The sequence below is a fragment of the Egretta garzetta genome, unplaced genomic scaffold (genome assembly GCF_000687185.1).
Source record: "Egretta garzetta isolate BGI_Z169 unplaced genomic scaffold, ASM68718v1 scaffold118, whole genome shotgun sequence".
Lineage (NCBI taxonomy): Eukaryota > Metazoa > Chordata > Aves > Pelecaniformes > Ardeidae > Egretta > Egretta garzetta.
In genome coordinates this window covers 3,928,988-3,945,980 of record NW_009260484.1, presented here as the reverse complement: position 1 = coordinate 3,945,980, position 16,993 = coordinate 3,928,988, and the positions used below count along the sequence as shown (strand labels likewise).

The 16,993-nt window shown below is 41.0% G+C and overlaps 1 protein-coding gene across 1 annotated transcript in view; it reads right to left on the bottom strand.

Annotated features, from left to right (window-relative positions):
* Window positions 1-7: 7 nt before the first annotated feature.
* Window positions 8-16,993, bottom strand: part of GNPAT (glyceronephosphate O-acyltransferase) — a 23,812-nt gene continuing 6,826 nt past the window's right edge. Inside the window, 14 exon segments of the mRNA XM_009644193.2 lie at window positions 8-163; window positions 479-540; window positions 1,961-2,054; window positions 2,148-2,247; window positions 3,166-3,306; window positions 5,875-5,954; window positions 6,636-6,881; window positions 9,378-9,601; window positions 10,279-10,409; window positions 10,500-10,651; window positions 11,249-11,324; window positions 11,790-11,917; window positions 14,534-14,663; window positions 15,508-15,684. Of these exon segments, the coding sequence (XP_009642488.2) occupies window positions 120-163; window positions 479-540; window positions 1,961-2,054; window positions 2,148-2,247; window positions 3,166-3,306; window positions 5,875-5,954; window positions 6,636-6,881; window positions 9,378-9,601; window positions 10,279-10,409; window positions 10,500-10,651; window positions 11,249-11,324; window positions 11,790-11,917; window positions 14,534-14,663; window positions 15,508-15,684 (1,785 nt within the window). The 3' untranslated portion in view covers window positions 8-119.

Genomic DNA, 16,993 nt, shown 5'->3' with positions numbered 1-16,993 from the left:
CCCCCCCGCGCTGGCCGGGCGAGAGGGGAGCCGTGCCCGCTCCCCTCCCGGCTCCGGCTGGGTGCTGGTCCCCCTTCTCAGCAGGCGCGTTCTCATCCAGCCACGGCACCGGGAACCCCTTAGAGTCGTGCAGCCACAGGTTTCTGTACAGGTATCCTAGCATCTAACAACAAAAAAATAAAAAAAAACAACCAACCACTTATCAAAATGCTGTAAATCCCACTCCATTAAACTACTTTTTGCTTTATTTTCTTTGGTCCATATTTCAAATACAGAAGGGAGATTCAAAGCTGCAGTCAATGACACCAGAAAAAGTATTGTAAAAAAAAAATAAAAATAATAAATATATCATTAGGATTTTTATACAGATAGATCTAAGGAAATACTAGGGCAAAACCACTACGTCTAATGTATGTGCATTGTCCAAAGCAATTTATAACTTGAGCAGCTCTCTTCAAATTAATTAGAGAACGCTTACCAAACATGTCCAGGGTTTTATTAACAGCCTCTTGGTTTACACTGTAAGTGAATCCATTGGACCTACAGTTAAAAGAAAAAAAAAAAAAAAAAACACAAACCACGTTTCTTCAATGAGTAATTCTTATTCCTGTCATTTCTATACAAATAACCTGAATTAAACATTTTCATAATTACACCATATTTTTCATCCTACCGGCATACATATTCATTTTAAGGACACGGCAGACTTCTAAGCAGACTGTGCTCAAGGACAGTTACCATTTCTTTAGCCTTCCTCTTGTTCACAGTCCCCAATGCCTCTCTCTGCCCTTGATTTTTATTAGGAACAACTGCAGGAACAGAACGTGTGTTTGTTTTCAATCCCGTGATTTTCAACACTATTTCTCTGAAACCGAACCAAATCTTCAGCTGATGTCAAATTCCATTGCACTCGATTGATTTATTCCTTTTACGTGAAAGGGTACTTTAGCTATAGACACCTATTTAGCGCGGTGACACGACGACAGCACTTTGTGCACTTCCCAAGAGCACTATGAACCAAAAGGGTTGTCAGGCACTGGAAGGGGCCGCCCAGGGGAGTGCTTGAGTCCCCATCCCTGGGGGTATTTAAAAGACAGGCAGACGAGGTGCTTAGGGATGTGGCATAGTGGTGGGATGGCAGGGTTAGGTTAGCAGTTGGGCTTGATGATCTTAAAGGCCTTTTCCAACCTAAACAATGCTATGATTCTATGAAACCTTAACCAATTCATTTCCTGAACAGAGGCGTAAAGAAAACACCTCAGGGTCATCAGCAGCCAGCTATGTTCTGTGAAACACTCAAGAGTACGTGGGGACTTGCCACAGCAGGGGCTTCCACGGTTATCCTTTTAAATACAGAAAGAAGCACCACAACACAAATTAATTTGATAACGGGAAATGCATGTCACCTATTTTTGTGTAATGATAGCTGGTTTTTAATCTCGGGCCTATAAACCATGAACAGTGTTAAAAGACTTTAATGAGTAAGCTTCCAGTTAAATTGCTTTGAGATGTCAGCGCTGAACCCCCCCAAAAGTTAGTGGTACTCCTGATTATTGCTTACATTGCCTGATGAGGCTTACTGTAACACACAGAACAACTCATCTATTAAAAATAAGCGTGGACTGTCCTCTTTGCTTATCAAAGCCTTGGGAGAAACTTTGAAAGCCAAAAGGTAGAGGGAGTCAGAAGCAGCCTACGCATGAGTTAATGGATTTTGTTACTGAGTCCCACGGGAGTGTGTTCACTATGAGGGGGTGCCACTCTGCTTCTACAGCCTCTGCAGAAAGGAACCACCTGGGTCTTCCCCACGACTCAGGTAAATCCAATCAACCTTCAGCTGACTGGTGCTTGGGCAGTCGGGGTTCCACTGTTCCGCTTCACACTAATGGCTCAGTCATCAAAAATCGCCAGTAAGCCCGCACGCCAGCTTCTGTACACCAGAAAGCCAACATTAACTTACGTTTTCTTCTTCCTCACTGCGCCTAGTTGCACAAGAGCCGCTAAGGCGTTTTTCTGCATGTCAGAAGACAGAGCTTCGTAACACTGCGTGCTCCCTACAGAGAAAGCAGAAACTCAGTTAAAAGTTTTATCACTGTCCATTAACAGGCTAGACTTGTAAAATCGTATTGCGTAATGGCTCTACACACCCTTCTCAAGAAGCTGAAAAACAAAGTTGCGGACTCCAGGTATGAACTGCTTCTCAGTAAAGGCTTCTTTTGTTTCCTTTGAGAGGTATCTGAAAATTAACTAACATTTAAAAAAAAAAAAAGTTAGCACTCCTTTCCTTATGATTGTCAGCTTGTTATGAATGACAAACAGATGTGTCCTCACAAGTGAGCAATACTGTTACACTTTGAAAAGCGTAGGAGAGGAACTCAAAAGGTACCATTACATAGAGCACCTGAAATTATTGTTTAACCGGCATGAGAATCCTAACATTAAAATTAAGATTCAGTATTACTATAATAGTTACCTTGGACATTAATTTAACATTCCTGTTCTCACAATCAAAAAAAGTATAGTTTTTTTAAAGCAATATGTGTTTTACAGCTGGGAAAAAACGGGCAAATGGGTACAGTGCAGCCCAAGTCACACACCAGATAGTAAACAGATTCTACCAGGTTCAAACGTCTTCGGTCCCACCGACCTTATGCTGCCATACTTTAGCCTCCTAGTTTTGTACACGTTGCTTATTACAGGAACACAAGTGTCTAATCTTATTAAAACCTTGGAAAACCAGAAGAATTTAAAGAGAGGTGGATGCAATTAATGACTTCCAAAAACAGCTATCAGATATGGGATGCAAACTCATTTCCGCACCTGGCAGGACAGCCCACACACAATGAATTAAGCAAGAACTCCTCCTAAGAAAGAGCAATGAACCTGGTAGGAGCACACTCCCCCGTGAAGCTTGTAAACCCACAACGGGCCATCACATTGCAAGGTAGTTACTGCTTTAGTCAACTGGAAACGCCTGAGCCAAAAGCTGACATCAGGATCCCGGGGGCAGGGTGATGTTCAAGATATGTATTGCTGCAGTTTCTCAACTCCCGCAATCCCCAGCCATGACAACAGTCACTGTTTATACTGCAGGAGTGTCACAGCTCTCCTAGTTTCCCCATAAAACACAGGAGAAAGAAGATAATTTTCTGAAGAACAACTTACCTGATAACCTTCCACAAAAGGTCTGAACATAGCTGACAAGAAAGACACTGTAACACTTCCTTTGTCGGTAGGGTAGATCTCCTGTTGACTTATTTGAATGGCATCACATTTTGTGAGCAGAAAACACCCTTCCTCAAAATCCTGGGGGAGAGAAGTGTAACTGAAATTTTAACACCTGCAGGAAGTGCAGCTACCTTTCCCCACAAAATCAACAACAAAGAAACACGCACAACAGAACACCACTTCCATTTCTGAACTCAGTTCTCAAGAGACCTGAACCAAAATTTTCCTATACACCAGAAACACCCTTATAAAAAGGCAGTGGGAACATGTTAATAAACACAGCGGTATCTCGATGTACAACAGGTCTAGGAGCAAAGGAAGTGGCTGTGGCTGCTGTTGTAACAGCCAGGTTGAGCTCCCTTGGGATTTTGTGAGAACAGGGTCAGGTTGTCTGGTTGAGGGTTTTTTCTGTAGGTGCTTTTTAAAAATGTATTTATTCATTAAGTCACGCCCACTGTTTGCGATAAATGCGAACATACTTCACTGGCCTGCCCTCCACAAAGAAAGAGGGCACAATGGCCAAAAGTTACAAATTATGGAAATGTCAATGACAAAACCATTTTACTGCCAATATCGGCTTAAGGGAGAGGGGATACAGGACACACACACAGCGCGAATACGAGGGGATGGGGGACAGCCACGTGGACGACTGGAGGGGTGGGTTGCTCAGAGGTCCCTCAACATTATAGCAACTCTTTCATTTGATTCCAGCACAGTCAGTCATAGCCAGTCACCTTCCTGTTCCCTGCTTGGTTTTCGTACTTAAAAAAAAAAAAAAAAAAACAAACAAAACTGCATGAAGCAACAATTGCTAACAATGAAAATTTAACATAACAGTGACAATCAGCCTTTAAAAAAAGGCCCAATTCTCTTCTACATAAAAGTCTGCAAGATTTTAATATAGTCACAAGTCTTGAATATTCTTATGAAAGTTATACTTTTTTTTTTAATGCAGGAAAGATCACAAATATCACTATTAGATATTTGGCCTTTGCATTGATAAAAATCACATTTAATTGGTTTTAAATCCAAATAAAAACTGTATGTGGACTTGCCAGTTTATATTCGGTATGACGTTGAACCAGTTTTCTTATTAATAAACTTGTGCTCACCTGCATTTCAAGCTGGCTGGACTAGAGCCAGCCCCAGCCCAGCAGGATGCGTACAAACTGACACAGCAAGCCCTGCAGAGAGCAAAGCGCTGCCTGCAGTTTTCACAGCTTGCCTGTGTCCAGCTGCGTTAGGAGAGCAGGCAGACACGCTGAGCCCCGGAATAAGGCAGCATGCAGGAACAATACTGGCTTTGCCCGAGAAACGGTTGTATGGGGTGGGGGTTGAAACGAGGGGGAACGCAGGGAAACGAGGGAAAACTTTTCAAGCAAATAGGATGCAGCTAAAGCTTCCATAAGACTATGCGGAACGCTGTTACACCATTAGGAAAGTTCTCACTTCAAAAGCCTTCACAGGCTGCGTCGCCTCAGCTCTGTAGAAGATTCTGGCTGCAGAAATTTAAATCAGGCTTTACTGCAAGCACTTCCCTCAGAGTGCTAGCAATGCACTATCTGAATCTACACAAGATTAAATGCCAGTAATAAAAAGCCAAAAGGGCTCAACCATCAACCGCCAAAATATTTTAAAAGAGAAGTTTATTAACGCACCAGAACATCAAACCCTTCAGAGTTCAACATGTAAGAGGAACACTGACCGCTGTACAAACACCACAGAGTAGATAGGCAGTCAGGGAGAGGTGGGCACAGAGGCGTACTTCAACAGATGAGGCCCTGGGTGCTGGCACAGTCCTCTGGTAGCCTGGCCATCACAGACCACACACACCGAGCTATGCTAAACAACTGATCGCAGCTGCACCAGGAGGAGTATAATCAACCAGAGGACACCAGGTACTTAAATTTAGAATTGCATACTCTATTTGTCAAAGATAACACGGGCTGATAACAATGGCTGATCATTAGTTGGTATAATACCTACAGTTCAACCTCCTGAAAGAGCAGCAGTGCCCCTCTGCTACACAGCCTGCACGAGCTTTTAGGAAAAAATATCCTGGTGTACCCTTAGTAAGAATTCCTGTTTTGTTTCTGCACTGACGGAACACACCCACTCCGTGACAGAATTCAATTAAATCTACATTAACACCTTTTTCTTTCCAGCCTAAGGTCTCTTTCATAACTGCAGAGCAAGAGGACGGTATTTACACTTCATTTAAAAGACTACTTTACATATATTTTTATATCCATGCTGGATGACTGGTAGCTTTATAAAAAAAAAAAAAAAAAGCAGCTAAATTTCTGCTACAGTTCATTTTAACAGTTCAGAACTGGGCACTTTCAGGATTTTTAGTTTTTTACTGGAAGGGGCCTGGGGGAAGATTGCATATGCAACCTTGTAGATTCAGACAATGTTTTGCAACTAACCAAATGACCCCCTTTTAAGTTCTCCCTCCCACTTACAGATCAACTTAATATCACTGTAGGTGTTTATGACAAGGCACTTGTTTGGCAGAGCCCTGAAATCAGATGCTATTTTAGTTGGCTGCGTTACTGACTATCAGTTTTGGGGTTTTTTGGGTGGGTTTTTTTGTTTCTGTTTTGGTTTGGGTTTTTTGTTTTGTTTTATAAAGGATGTTTTTACCTTCAGTGAAATGCCAGGAAAGAAGATGAACTCATCAGAAAAAACATCTCTCAAGAAGCTGAAGCAGCCATAGACTTCCTCTGAAAAAAATATTGTAAAGTACTGTTGTTTAAGAACATAATTTAAAACGTGCAAGTAAAAAGCCATTTACTCCTTATTTTAGTGAGAGTACCTACTTCAAATAAAGTTTGGACTTGACATTAAAAGCACACATACATCTACAGCAGAAACCACCACAACAGAACAGCAAGCACTTGATTCGATTGTTACCAAAAGGAAGAGCAGGGGGTTGTAGCTTCTCTGAATGCACATTAAATACCACATAATCAGACGCCGCACAAAACTAAGGTATGTATTCTGAAAAGTTTCTTTGAGAGCCAAGTACTGGAGAACACTGAAATACTTCAGAAGCAGTAGCGGGAAGAGGAGAAAAACTGAGAACTGCCTGCACTGTATACAAGTGTGAGCTATGTGTAATTTGTAACCTAAAAAGCTGGTCTGCGAAACGCCAAAGATGGACACTTCGGAACTGGGCTCAGCTCATCTTAACCCCGCCCTCTCTGCAGAATATACCTGCTTTCAGAAGTACCAAACAAAAAAGGCAAGCAAAATAACCCCATCCTCCTTATGCCATGGGGCCTTATCCAGAGTATAACGGCCTCAGATAGCTCCCACCAGCAGTCACAGGGACCTTGTGCTCCTCTCACAGCTGACAGCGCAAGAAGCAAAGCCAGCGGGCTCTCGGAGCTACCCAAACGTACCTTTTCTGAAGCTGCGTGTCATCTGCAAGGCAACTGCCACCAGAGATGGACGCACAAACACATTCAGCAGCTGGTTTCTGTAGGTGGCACACATGAGGACAGCCAGTGCACGCTTAAAGACGATTTCCCCAATGGCTCCGTCTTCCACTCCTTTGTCATTTAGGACCACGTGGCCATCAATGAGGCGAGCAATGTTGGAATGCAGAGTGAGGCCAGACACGACTGCTTTTTTGGCACACAGGTCATCTAGCAGGAAAACGCAACACTCAGAAGATGCAAAAGGGAACACAACTCTCTTGAGATGGCTTAAAACGCACCAGTATTTAATTAAGTTTTATCACTGAAGACCAATTATTACATCAAACATTCAGTTAGAGAGATGTTCTAAAATAATCCGTACCAGGAATCGGCAGCCTAGGCATAGTATGTGATGGAGAGAACAAATTTCAGACATTTCTGTAACTAAAGTACTTTAAATTCTTCCACTTGCTAACAATGACAAATACTTCCTTTGTCTCTGGAACAAGTATTCTGAGCCTCCAAATAAAAGAGAATAGATCTGTTTGATGGATACATTCACCAGTAAGGAAACGGAGCCCGTACTTTTGCTTGGGCGTTTCTGACACTGCAAGTTTATAGAGACTTGTGTGTCTCTTTCAAATGTCTTTCCTCAACTCTTGTATACAAAGAAGGCCTTGTCTCAAAATTAAGTTTAAAGAAATCCTAACATAAGTATTATTACATACTATACCTGTTCAAAGAGAAACCAGACTGTACTTAAACCCGAATCTCTTCTTGTTTCATAAGACAATCCTTTCAAAATGCCTAAAGCAAGGAAGTGTGGATTTGGGTTTTTTTTTACACAACAAAGTTCTTCAAAGGCAGGCATGAGTTTCACAAACCTGTGGGCTTTGGTCAAGCTTTTTTGCCAATGTGACATACTGCGAACTTTACTCAGATAAAGAACAGCATCTCAAGTCTTGAAAAATACACTCACCGTTTTAGAATACCTTACACTTTAAACACTACTAAAACATTCCCTGCATCAAACGTGAACTCTTTGGCAAGCAAGGAAAGAAGCAATAAAAAGTTCTTACTGAACACTAAAATACACTTTACATGTTCACAGCACCACAAGCATTTAAAATCAAATATAGCCTCTGATGGGGAGGGGAGAGGGTGAATCATATTCTTTCCCCTTAACAGAGACTTTGCGTAGAATCTCCTTGCATCTTATTTGCTCCTTCAGCCTACTCTGTTCCAGTTTTGCTAAAGCTCCCAAATTTTTCAATGCAATAAGAAGCAGAAGTCTGAGCAAGCCATTTTGCAGTTCCTGTTCTTAATATAAAATTTCTAACAGCCAAGCAAATGTTCTGCCTGTCATGCTGGTTGGTTGTTACAAAGGCAGAAACAACTAGCTGTATGGTGACAGAAGAACTGACAGGGTACACGTAGTTGCTGACTTGGTGATGTCACCAAATTAGCCTTTAAAATATATTTATTCTTTCAAACTATTGACAATCCAAAACAAAACAACAACTCTTTTTCTATGCAACTGATGCCTAGAGCAGGGCCAGCACACTCCAACAAGATCTGCTCAGTTGTTGTCACTCCTCTATTTCATTACCATGCCCTTTTGCTATTCCCTGACTACATCACAACTCTACTGAAGCAAAAGCTTATTCACAGTTGCCAAGAAAACAAACAAAATAAATAAGCAAACCCAAACATGGTATGTTTTTCCATTTACCGTGCAGTAAGATTCTGAACCATGTTTAAATACTGCCATGAAATTCTTCCTTTTACTCATCTGGCAGGAGCAGACCTTGAAAGGACTGAAAGAAGTGGTTTTCTTCCAGAAATGATGGGAGTTCTGTTATAACTGTAGCCTGCTCCTATTTCTTCACTGCAGTACTGAAAGGGATCTTAGATTATACACATGACTACAAAAGCAAAGATCCATGGTTTAAGTCAGTGAAAAGGTAAATGTACTTGTATTACACATTATTTTTCTTTGCTAGCTTTACCACTTATGTTCTGAGGCTCTAAAATTAATTACCTGTGTCACCTTGCCTCACAGAGAGAAGTTTTTTTAAACTGTTCAGGAAGTTTGGAAGGAGAATCAACTTTTCAGCAGCCAATATATACATATACATTATATATGTATATATATATAAGTGTGTGTATAAATATATAAATAAAACCACCAAAGAAGCCTTCTCCCCAAGTCATCACTGTTTCTGAGGATGAAGTGGAATTTAAAAATAAATAAGACTGCTCACAGTTTTGATTTTCGCTCACCCATTTGTTCCCACTAGATTTTTGCCACAGTAACAACTTACACTGCAGTCAGTATCAAACAACAAGGATAGCATTGCACCAAGCTAACTACTGCAGATCAGGTAATTGCCTGTGACTTACATAGAGATCAGAAAGATAGACACTAGGCAAATCTCAGGACTCTAATACAAGTGCCTTATAATTTCGCCCTCACTCCACACTTCAGGATGTAACAGTAAAATACCTGTTCTGCTTCTACCTAACTGCTTTTCACAGTATTCTCTTCTACAGGCTATGCCAAAACCTATTAGGTTTCAGCATCATTTTCAGCATATCCTAAAATCCATTTACAACTCTGAGGAAAACATTCTGTAAAGTTGTCACCTTACACTGCTTCCATGGAAATACAATTTATCCTTCATAAGCAATAAAAGGAATAGAAATAACATTTTCTCTGCGTACCAGGCCATTCAATGAATCCTCCAAAAGTCTGCGTTAAGCCTTTAAGCCACAGGGTCTTTTCAATCAGAAGTTCAAAATCCATGGCTGGCAAATTCTGGAGCAGGACAGCAGCAACTAGCACCCACGGGCTCAAAACCATGTTTTCTATTTGCAGAAGCTCCATTTTATAAGCTACGTCACTGACAAATTCTTGGATATCCTCAGATGGCTTTTGGGGAAGATGCCTGAAAAGAACAATGCAGTTCAAGGTAAAGAGTTTCAAAAACTGGAATATGTATGACACTCTTCCTTATTTCTTCTGTATTGCTCCCAGATCCGTAACTACGTTATAGCTCCTAACATCTGGAGGGTGATTCTATCTGTGTGCTACATAGAACAGAAGTATAGAGCAAAACAATAGTATTTGAAACACGGATCTCTCTATTGATGCTGTACACTTGCTATCGTCAAAAAAATTCATTCAGAAGCATTATGTTTTATGTAACAGATTGCAAAAGCCACCCAATCCAGTCGTAGCTACAGCTCCCTGACACATGATCACATAACAGTTCGCAGAAGTAAAGCAAGAAGGGAGAGAAAGGTGGAATTTTTAAGTGGCAAAACCACCAAATTCTCAGAGAACAGGGCTTTGCCTGGCTCATGCACCATCATTAATTTTTAAAATGGCATCTCCCCAACGCAGTACAAAGCTATGTAAGTAACAACCTGTTTCAGAAACACCCAATCACCAGCATGATAAGCCTCGGCTCAGACCAAACAGGTTCAGCGGTCTAAAATAGTCAGATGGAGGGGAGCTGAGAGAAATTGAAAAAAAAGTACAAGAGAACATCCTAATTATTTTACACGGGTGAAGACTAAACAAATGCTTTTCCTATGCATACACCATGGAAAGATGTGGTACCTGGGAACCAAATTGTATGGGCACCGATTGATTCTCCCAGATGCCAAGGTTCTCAGTGATACCGGCTGGCCAACGTAGACGTGTATGGTACCAAAATTGTCACTGAGGATTCTTCTGGCTTTTAACAACCCCTAAGAAAATGGGAAGAGCAAAACTCAAATTTTGGTGCTACAGGGTGTGTATACATCCACCTATGTTCTGTTCTTAAGGAATTTACATACAGATGTAGATTCTTTGGGCTTTGGGACTCCTAGGAGTTCATATGCATAGAGAGATTCTTCTAATATCCTCTCGTAGCTGATGCTGATGGGAACAAAGTACGTGTCAAAGACTTCACGTTTCAAAAATGGTTCCATCACAATGCTGAGAAGACCTGCAAATTGAAAAAAATAAAAAAAAAGTGAACCACCTGTCTTTCTCGAGGAGGGAAAAGCAACTGCAATTTAACTTCGAAAAGGTATCTTCAAATATTAGAAACCACTAATATGTGTGCACTGCACTTGTTCTCTCTTCAAGCAAGCAGAAGCACAAGACATTGCCCAAGCCTTACAACAGAAGGCAAATGTAAGCAATGCATTTGGACAACTATTTGTGCTCTTTCTAGCAGCACTGCCCTGCACTCGAACAGCATCTTCCTTCTGAAGATTCTCCTTTACTTTTACATTTAGCTTACAATATTTCTCTGCTGATAAGGGAACACCTGTTTTCTCTCTAGAAAATAGGGAAGAGTAATGCAATTAAGTACACAAAGGGGCAAAAGGGAGAGAAAGCAGTAGAGTGTGAGAGACTTGCACTGCTGTTCTTTCTATGGGCTTGGAACTCTAAGTATAGTGTTTGCCACTACTCTGACAGACCCCACCAATTTCCCACCGCTTTAACATCCCTTCCTGTCTGAAGAACTTACAAAGCACATAGCCACTAATGAAAACACTAATAATCATAAAAAGTTCCAAGTTTTCAACAAACCTACCAAACTTTGGAGTCAGAGTCTTGGCAGTGCGGCTTCTAGTCCCTTCAAGAAAAAATTCAATTGGGGCATAGCCACTCTTCAAAAGTAAAGCAAAAAAAAAAAAAAAAAAAAAAAAGCTGGTCAGAAAAATAAAAACACTACTTTACCACCCACAAATAGTTTTAAGTACTTACAATGTAAGGTTTTTTTAATGGAAGCCATGCATGTCTGACTTCAGCCATCTCCAAGCCTATATTCATCCAGTGTATTTGCCACACCATACAGTTATACTAATGAAAATATTGTGTCCGTCATGAGTTATGGGCACATGATACAAAGCAACTGATGAGCAGCAATTTGTTTACCACCTGCTGCTGAACTGTAATAATAACTGAGTGCATGCACGTTCTTCATCTACAGCAATTCTGAGGTAACAGGCATTTAATCAGACCACAGTAAGGACTTTCAATCACACAGCTACAACATCGTGCATATTTCACATGAATCGTCCCAACAGAGTATTTCTTAAGCATACATTTTGAGAGTTCAGTAATTTATTTACCCTTAACATAATTTTTACATATTCAGCAAAGACTGCCCAGTAGAGTCTGTTCCCACTGAAGGAACGTCGCATAAAAAAGGCACCTGCCCTTCGTAGCAGCTCACCAACTATTTTCATTCCTAGGAAATCTGAAAAACAAAAAACAAAACCATGCACACAAAACTTACTGATTAATATCAGCCAGCAGAATCAAACACTTCTTCCAATACACTGATTCAATTACCAGAATAAAGAAGATCTCTTTCACGGATTCTGTTGTTGCAAATACCTTTATGTGCTTTCAGATTGTCTAGCAAGACTTACGTAGACATGAATGGCATATTAGAATGTGCTTTCAAATTTTTTTTTTGTAAGCAGCATTCACTTAGAGCAATTTCTTTTCATAATTTAGATGGCCAGGTTTCAACTATAATAAAGACTAAGTTTTCAAAGTACATTGTCTCACTCATCTTCTGAAAGATCAGTTACCACTGAATGTATCCTAGAAGACACAGAAATTAACTGACGTATTACACTGTATTATACCATTTATGAACCTGACTCATCACTTTGGCATGTGTACACCAAACCACCTAAAATTTTTTATAGTTTTCTAGTTTTAAGCAATGACAGTCAACACTTAACTTGTCAAAACCTGGAACACTTAGTGTTAACAAATTTCCTAGGGAAACATTTAAAATTAGTCTACACAGCAGCTGGCCATGTGCCACTTCAACCTCAATCCATGAAACATTTGAGAACAAATATTCACTCAGTAAAATTTCACATTTCCAGCTGCAACACTGACAATGACTGCCTTGAAGATGTCATATAATATGTCACAGACACACATATATGCGAGATAGATATCTATGTCTCTCTCTCAGAAAAAATAAACAAAAGGAAATTGTCTACAGGACCCTGAGCAGCAATAGCAGCTGTCAGAGCTTCCCATGTGCAGAAGTCCATCTTTTCCCTTACTCTCCTACCACCCTCCCTCTCTCATCACAGCACAGACTCTGTCCCCTCCTTTACTTCCACCCTCCTGCCGCATACTCAACCCCCTAACCAGGATGCTGGCTGCATGGCCAACACCTCTCCCCACCACACACTGCCACCCCACAAACTGGGACTGAAATGCATCCTTTCATGTACCTCAAGCCCACACCACCTCACCAGCTCTGTGCCTCTAATCTGACTTGCTCCCAAGACCAGAGACAGAAACACGATCCCTGCACCAGCTAGATTCCAGCTAATGTTCTGTATGAGCACATACTCTGGTGTTACTGGCAACTGTTTACCTTCCCTTAGCTAATCCCCATAGATCTATCCATATGCTACTTGAAGCCAAACAATAACTAACGAAGCAGCGGCACTTACCACTGTGGGACAGTGTCCACTCAGCACAAGCACCACTTTGAGACTGAGTTTGTAAACCACATCTTGTGAATCTCTAAATACAACATGCAGTAAATACAACTACAGCCACAGAGAACTGTGTTTTCCCAGAGGAGTTCAAAATAATGCACACATGTAGCAGTATAATCAAGCTGCAAGCCCCTAATTCTGAAGAACTTTGACCCCAAGTCACTTAAAAAAAAAAAAAACAAAACCTTAATCGCTAAAAAAAAAAAAATATCCCTCTGAACTAAACTAGTAGTATCTTAAGATACTGTTTTGAGGCCCAAAACTCAAAAAAGCTCTAATCCAAAAGTCAGCAAGGGATCACACCAATACCTACAACAGCATGTGAGCAGATTCTGAACAATACGCGACAGGTAAGCAGCTGCAACACCTTGATCAAGGCAGCTATGAGACATCAACTTCTGAATTCACCTGAATCTAAACCGCATCACCCAGAGGCAAGATACCACTAACTCAAAGACCAGCAGAATCTCATCTTCCCTAGCACGTACATTCTCCCAGCTTCTGCTGATTTTCTACTGGTCTTCCTAACCTCTTGGTTGGAAAAGTGGACTACAGTAGAGTAGCAGATTCCCACATCTTTGCTAGCTTGCCTGTGCACATTACAGCGCTGCACCAGACCTGAGGTTGCTGTCTGCCTGCTTAGAAGACCTGGTGGATATCCAAGACTTCCAAGATCAGGTTTCTCAGTTAAGTCCTGCCACAGTCCAGATTTTCAAAAAGCACATTAACTCAGAAGACATTTACTGTTAAAAGTCTTCAAGAATTGTTTCCTGCAAATATACTCGCTTTATCTGCTTCAGCATTAAGTCTGTCCAAAATTGGGACCTCTAATGTGAAATTTTGTTTCCCAGCCAGCTCTGCTCTCGGCACTTCACATAACAAGAGTTCTGCCAAAGCTTCAAGGGAATTAGCCGCAACAGCAACAAGCACGAGGTAGCTGGCACTTCATATCTGGCTATTAAGACTGCACTTAAAAACTGTATAAAGTATTTTAAAAGGTTCTGCAAACACAGTAGCTCTTTGGCAAGTTTTCACCTGTCCCTAGACAAAAAAAAAAAAAAGCAACACAGAAGTCTTCTTCACAACACCCATCTTTGCCCCAGCCTTTCATCTACAGATGGGGTACTTCCAGGCAAACCTGCTATGAAAAAATTCACCTTTGGTTGGACTCAGCACTGATGAGAAGCTTTCAGACGCTGTAAGCATCTCATCCAAGGAGGTTTTAACAAGACATATTTGGAATAGAAGTTAAACACAACTACTTATAGTAGCAGCTACAAGACGCCTTGCTACCAATTCTCTGAATCCTGAAAACATTGTTAAAAAAACATACTTGCCTATTCCTGCAGCAATGACAGGCAAAGCCAAGTCATATGTATATAACAAATATGACAGCATCAAAAAGTCTACATAGCTTCGGTGACTGGGCAGCAGTACAACTGGATGCTCCTGAATGGCGTGTTGCAACTAAAAAAAAAAAAAACCAAAACAGCACAAACAATATTGTTCCACTATTTACAGATGGACTGTTGAAATTTGCAAATACAGACCTTCACAGGGCTTAAGACAAACAAGCTGATTTGTTTGAGGGTGGTTTCTCTATCCACATACTCTATACCTTTTTCAGAATGGAACCATATGAAATTTGGAGCAGTAGTTTCCAGACTAGCAACCTGAGGTTCACAAGCATCACAGAACTCAAAAGCCAGGGCCACCTCATTACGTGATAGCCTAATTCAAACTCCTTCTGATGGTGATGAGAAACCCAATAGGGGATGTAAGAGCTGACATTGCTGTCTTCCAGGGAATGCACTGCACCCTCCAGATCAGTGGTATCCTGAAGTGAAACGGGGACAATAGCCCCCCAAGGAACCGGGGCAAGCTTAAAGCATCTCCTGCCTCAGAGGTGCACAATGTTTCACCACTGTTAGCTGTATGAAGGTTTTGCAGGACAGCCAACCCACTCGGCCACATAACGTTAGGTTTTCACACCCAATTCAGCTAAATGCATTATTAAATTTATAATATCAGATAGAAAAACTCTCTCAGTGGCTGATCTAACAGAATCACTGATACATGACTGCAAGTATTCCTTACCGCAGGAAGCATTTGGAAAATGTACAAAAAGTCCTGCTGACAGTTGCCTCTGAAATAATTATATATATCATCTGTCTTTTCCCCCAGAAGTGCAGTCTCTTGTTTTTTAAAAAGGGTATTTTTCATATTTGTTACTTGGAATGAAGATTAGAATCTTTGTCCAACTGACTGGCATGAAAATATTATAAATTTCCCCCCCACAACCAGTACTTACTCTCTGCATTCCTTCTTCATTCACACAAACTCTCTGGAAAAGCCGTTTAAATATTTTGCTCAGAGTAAAGGCAAAAAATCTGACAGCTCCTAATTGCATACTGTGGCCCATCTCATCCAGGATTTCCGTGGCTTCTTCTTGAATAATATCAGGTGATTCCCCCATCTCTTTTGCTAACTATAGAGCAACAAAACAAACAAAATGGCAGTCAGATGTCGTTCCCTTCTCCTGGCCCATGCACACCATTCTATGTGCCATGAAAATTATGGCAGAACTACTCTAATATTCAGCAAGATTTTATGTGATAGGAAAGCATCTAATCATACAGAATCTGTTCAGTGTCAGCCAACAAGAGAAAGCCAAGTTAAAGCTGTTCAAAATCAAGAATGAGCTTAGATGTCAATAGCAGGGGGAAGGGTGCGCAGCAATTTCACCCCCCCAAACACACCATCTGTATGTTTTAGCCTATATCATCTTCAGAGGAGATTTAAGTTCGAAGAACATTTCCTATATTACTGGTCTAAAGAAGGCTGTGTGCAATTTTCTTTGATTAGTAAAATGAAACCTATGTTTGCATAGATACTCACAATGTAAATCTTTGAAGCATTTGGGTTAGATTTTAAGACTTGGCTGAAGAACCTCCCCCCATCACACCTGAATTTCTTTGTAATGTATGACTTTGGCAATGTCTAGCTGAAATGCATACAAAGCACTGTCTCTACCAACTTTGCATATTAATGATCTTTCTTCTGTTGCTATGCACATTCCCTTTTAAGTTTCTTAAACCAGACTTAAATAACGGCCATCCCTCCTATTGGATACTTTGAATCTATAAATATTTAATTGAAAAGTTAGTCTTTTACTGTTATGCAATGAGGAACATGCCAACATAGTGAATACAGAGGAGGGAAGAAGAACAACAACAGAAGAAAAAGCCTACAAAAAACCACAGCTCTGCTTAGAAGCCAGCACTGCTTACCTATTATTTCTATTTTGTGACATACAAGAAAATCCATCTCCTCCAATCTACCTCCATATACCACCTTACTATCATAGAATCATGGAATCATAGAATGTTTTGGGTTGGAAGGGACCCCTAGAGGTCATCTAGTCCAACCCCCCTGCAGTGAGCAGGGACACTGCTAACTAGATCAGGTTGTTCAGAGCCCCGTCCAACCTGGTCTTGAAGGTTTCCAGGGATGGGACCTCCACTACCTCTCTGGGCAACCCGTTCCAGTGTTTCACCACCCTCATTGTAAAGAATTTCTTCCTTATATCTAGTCTAAACCTACCCTGGTTTAGTTTAAAACCATTACCCCTTGTCCTGTCACAGCTGGCCCTACTAAAAAGATTTTCCCCATCTTTCCTATAGGCCCCCTTTAGGTATTGAAAGGCCGTAATCAGGTCTCCCCGCAGCCTTCTCTTCTCAGGGCTGAACAACCCCAACTCTCTCAGCCTGTCCTCATAGGAGAGGTGCTCCAGCCCT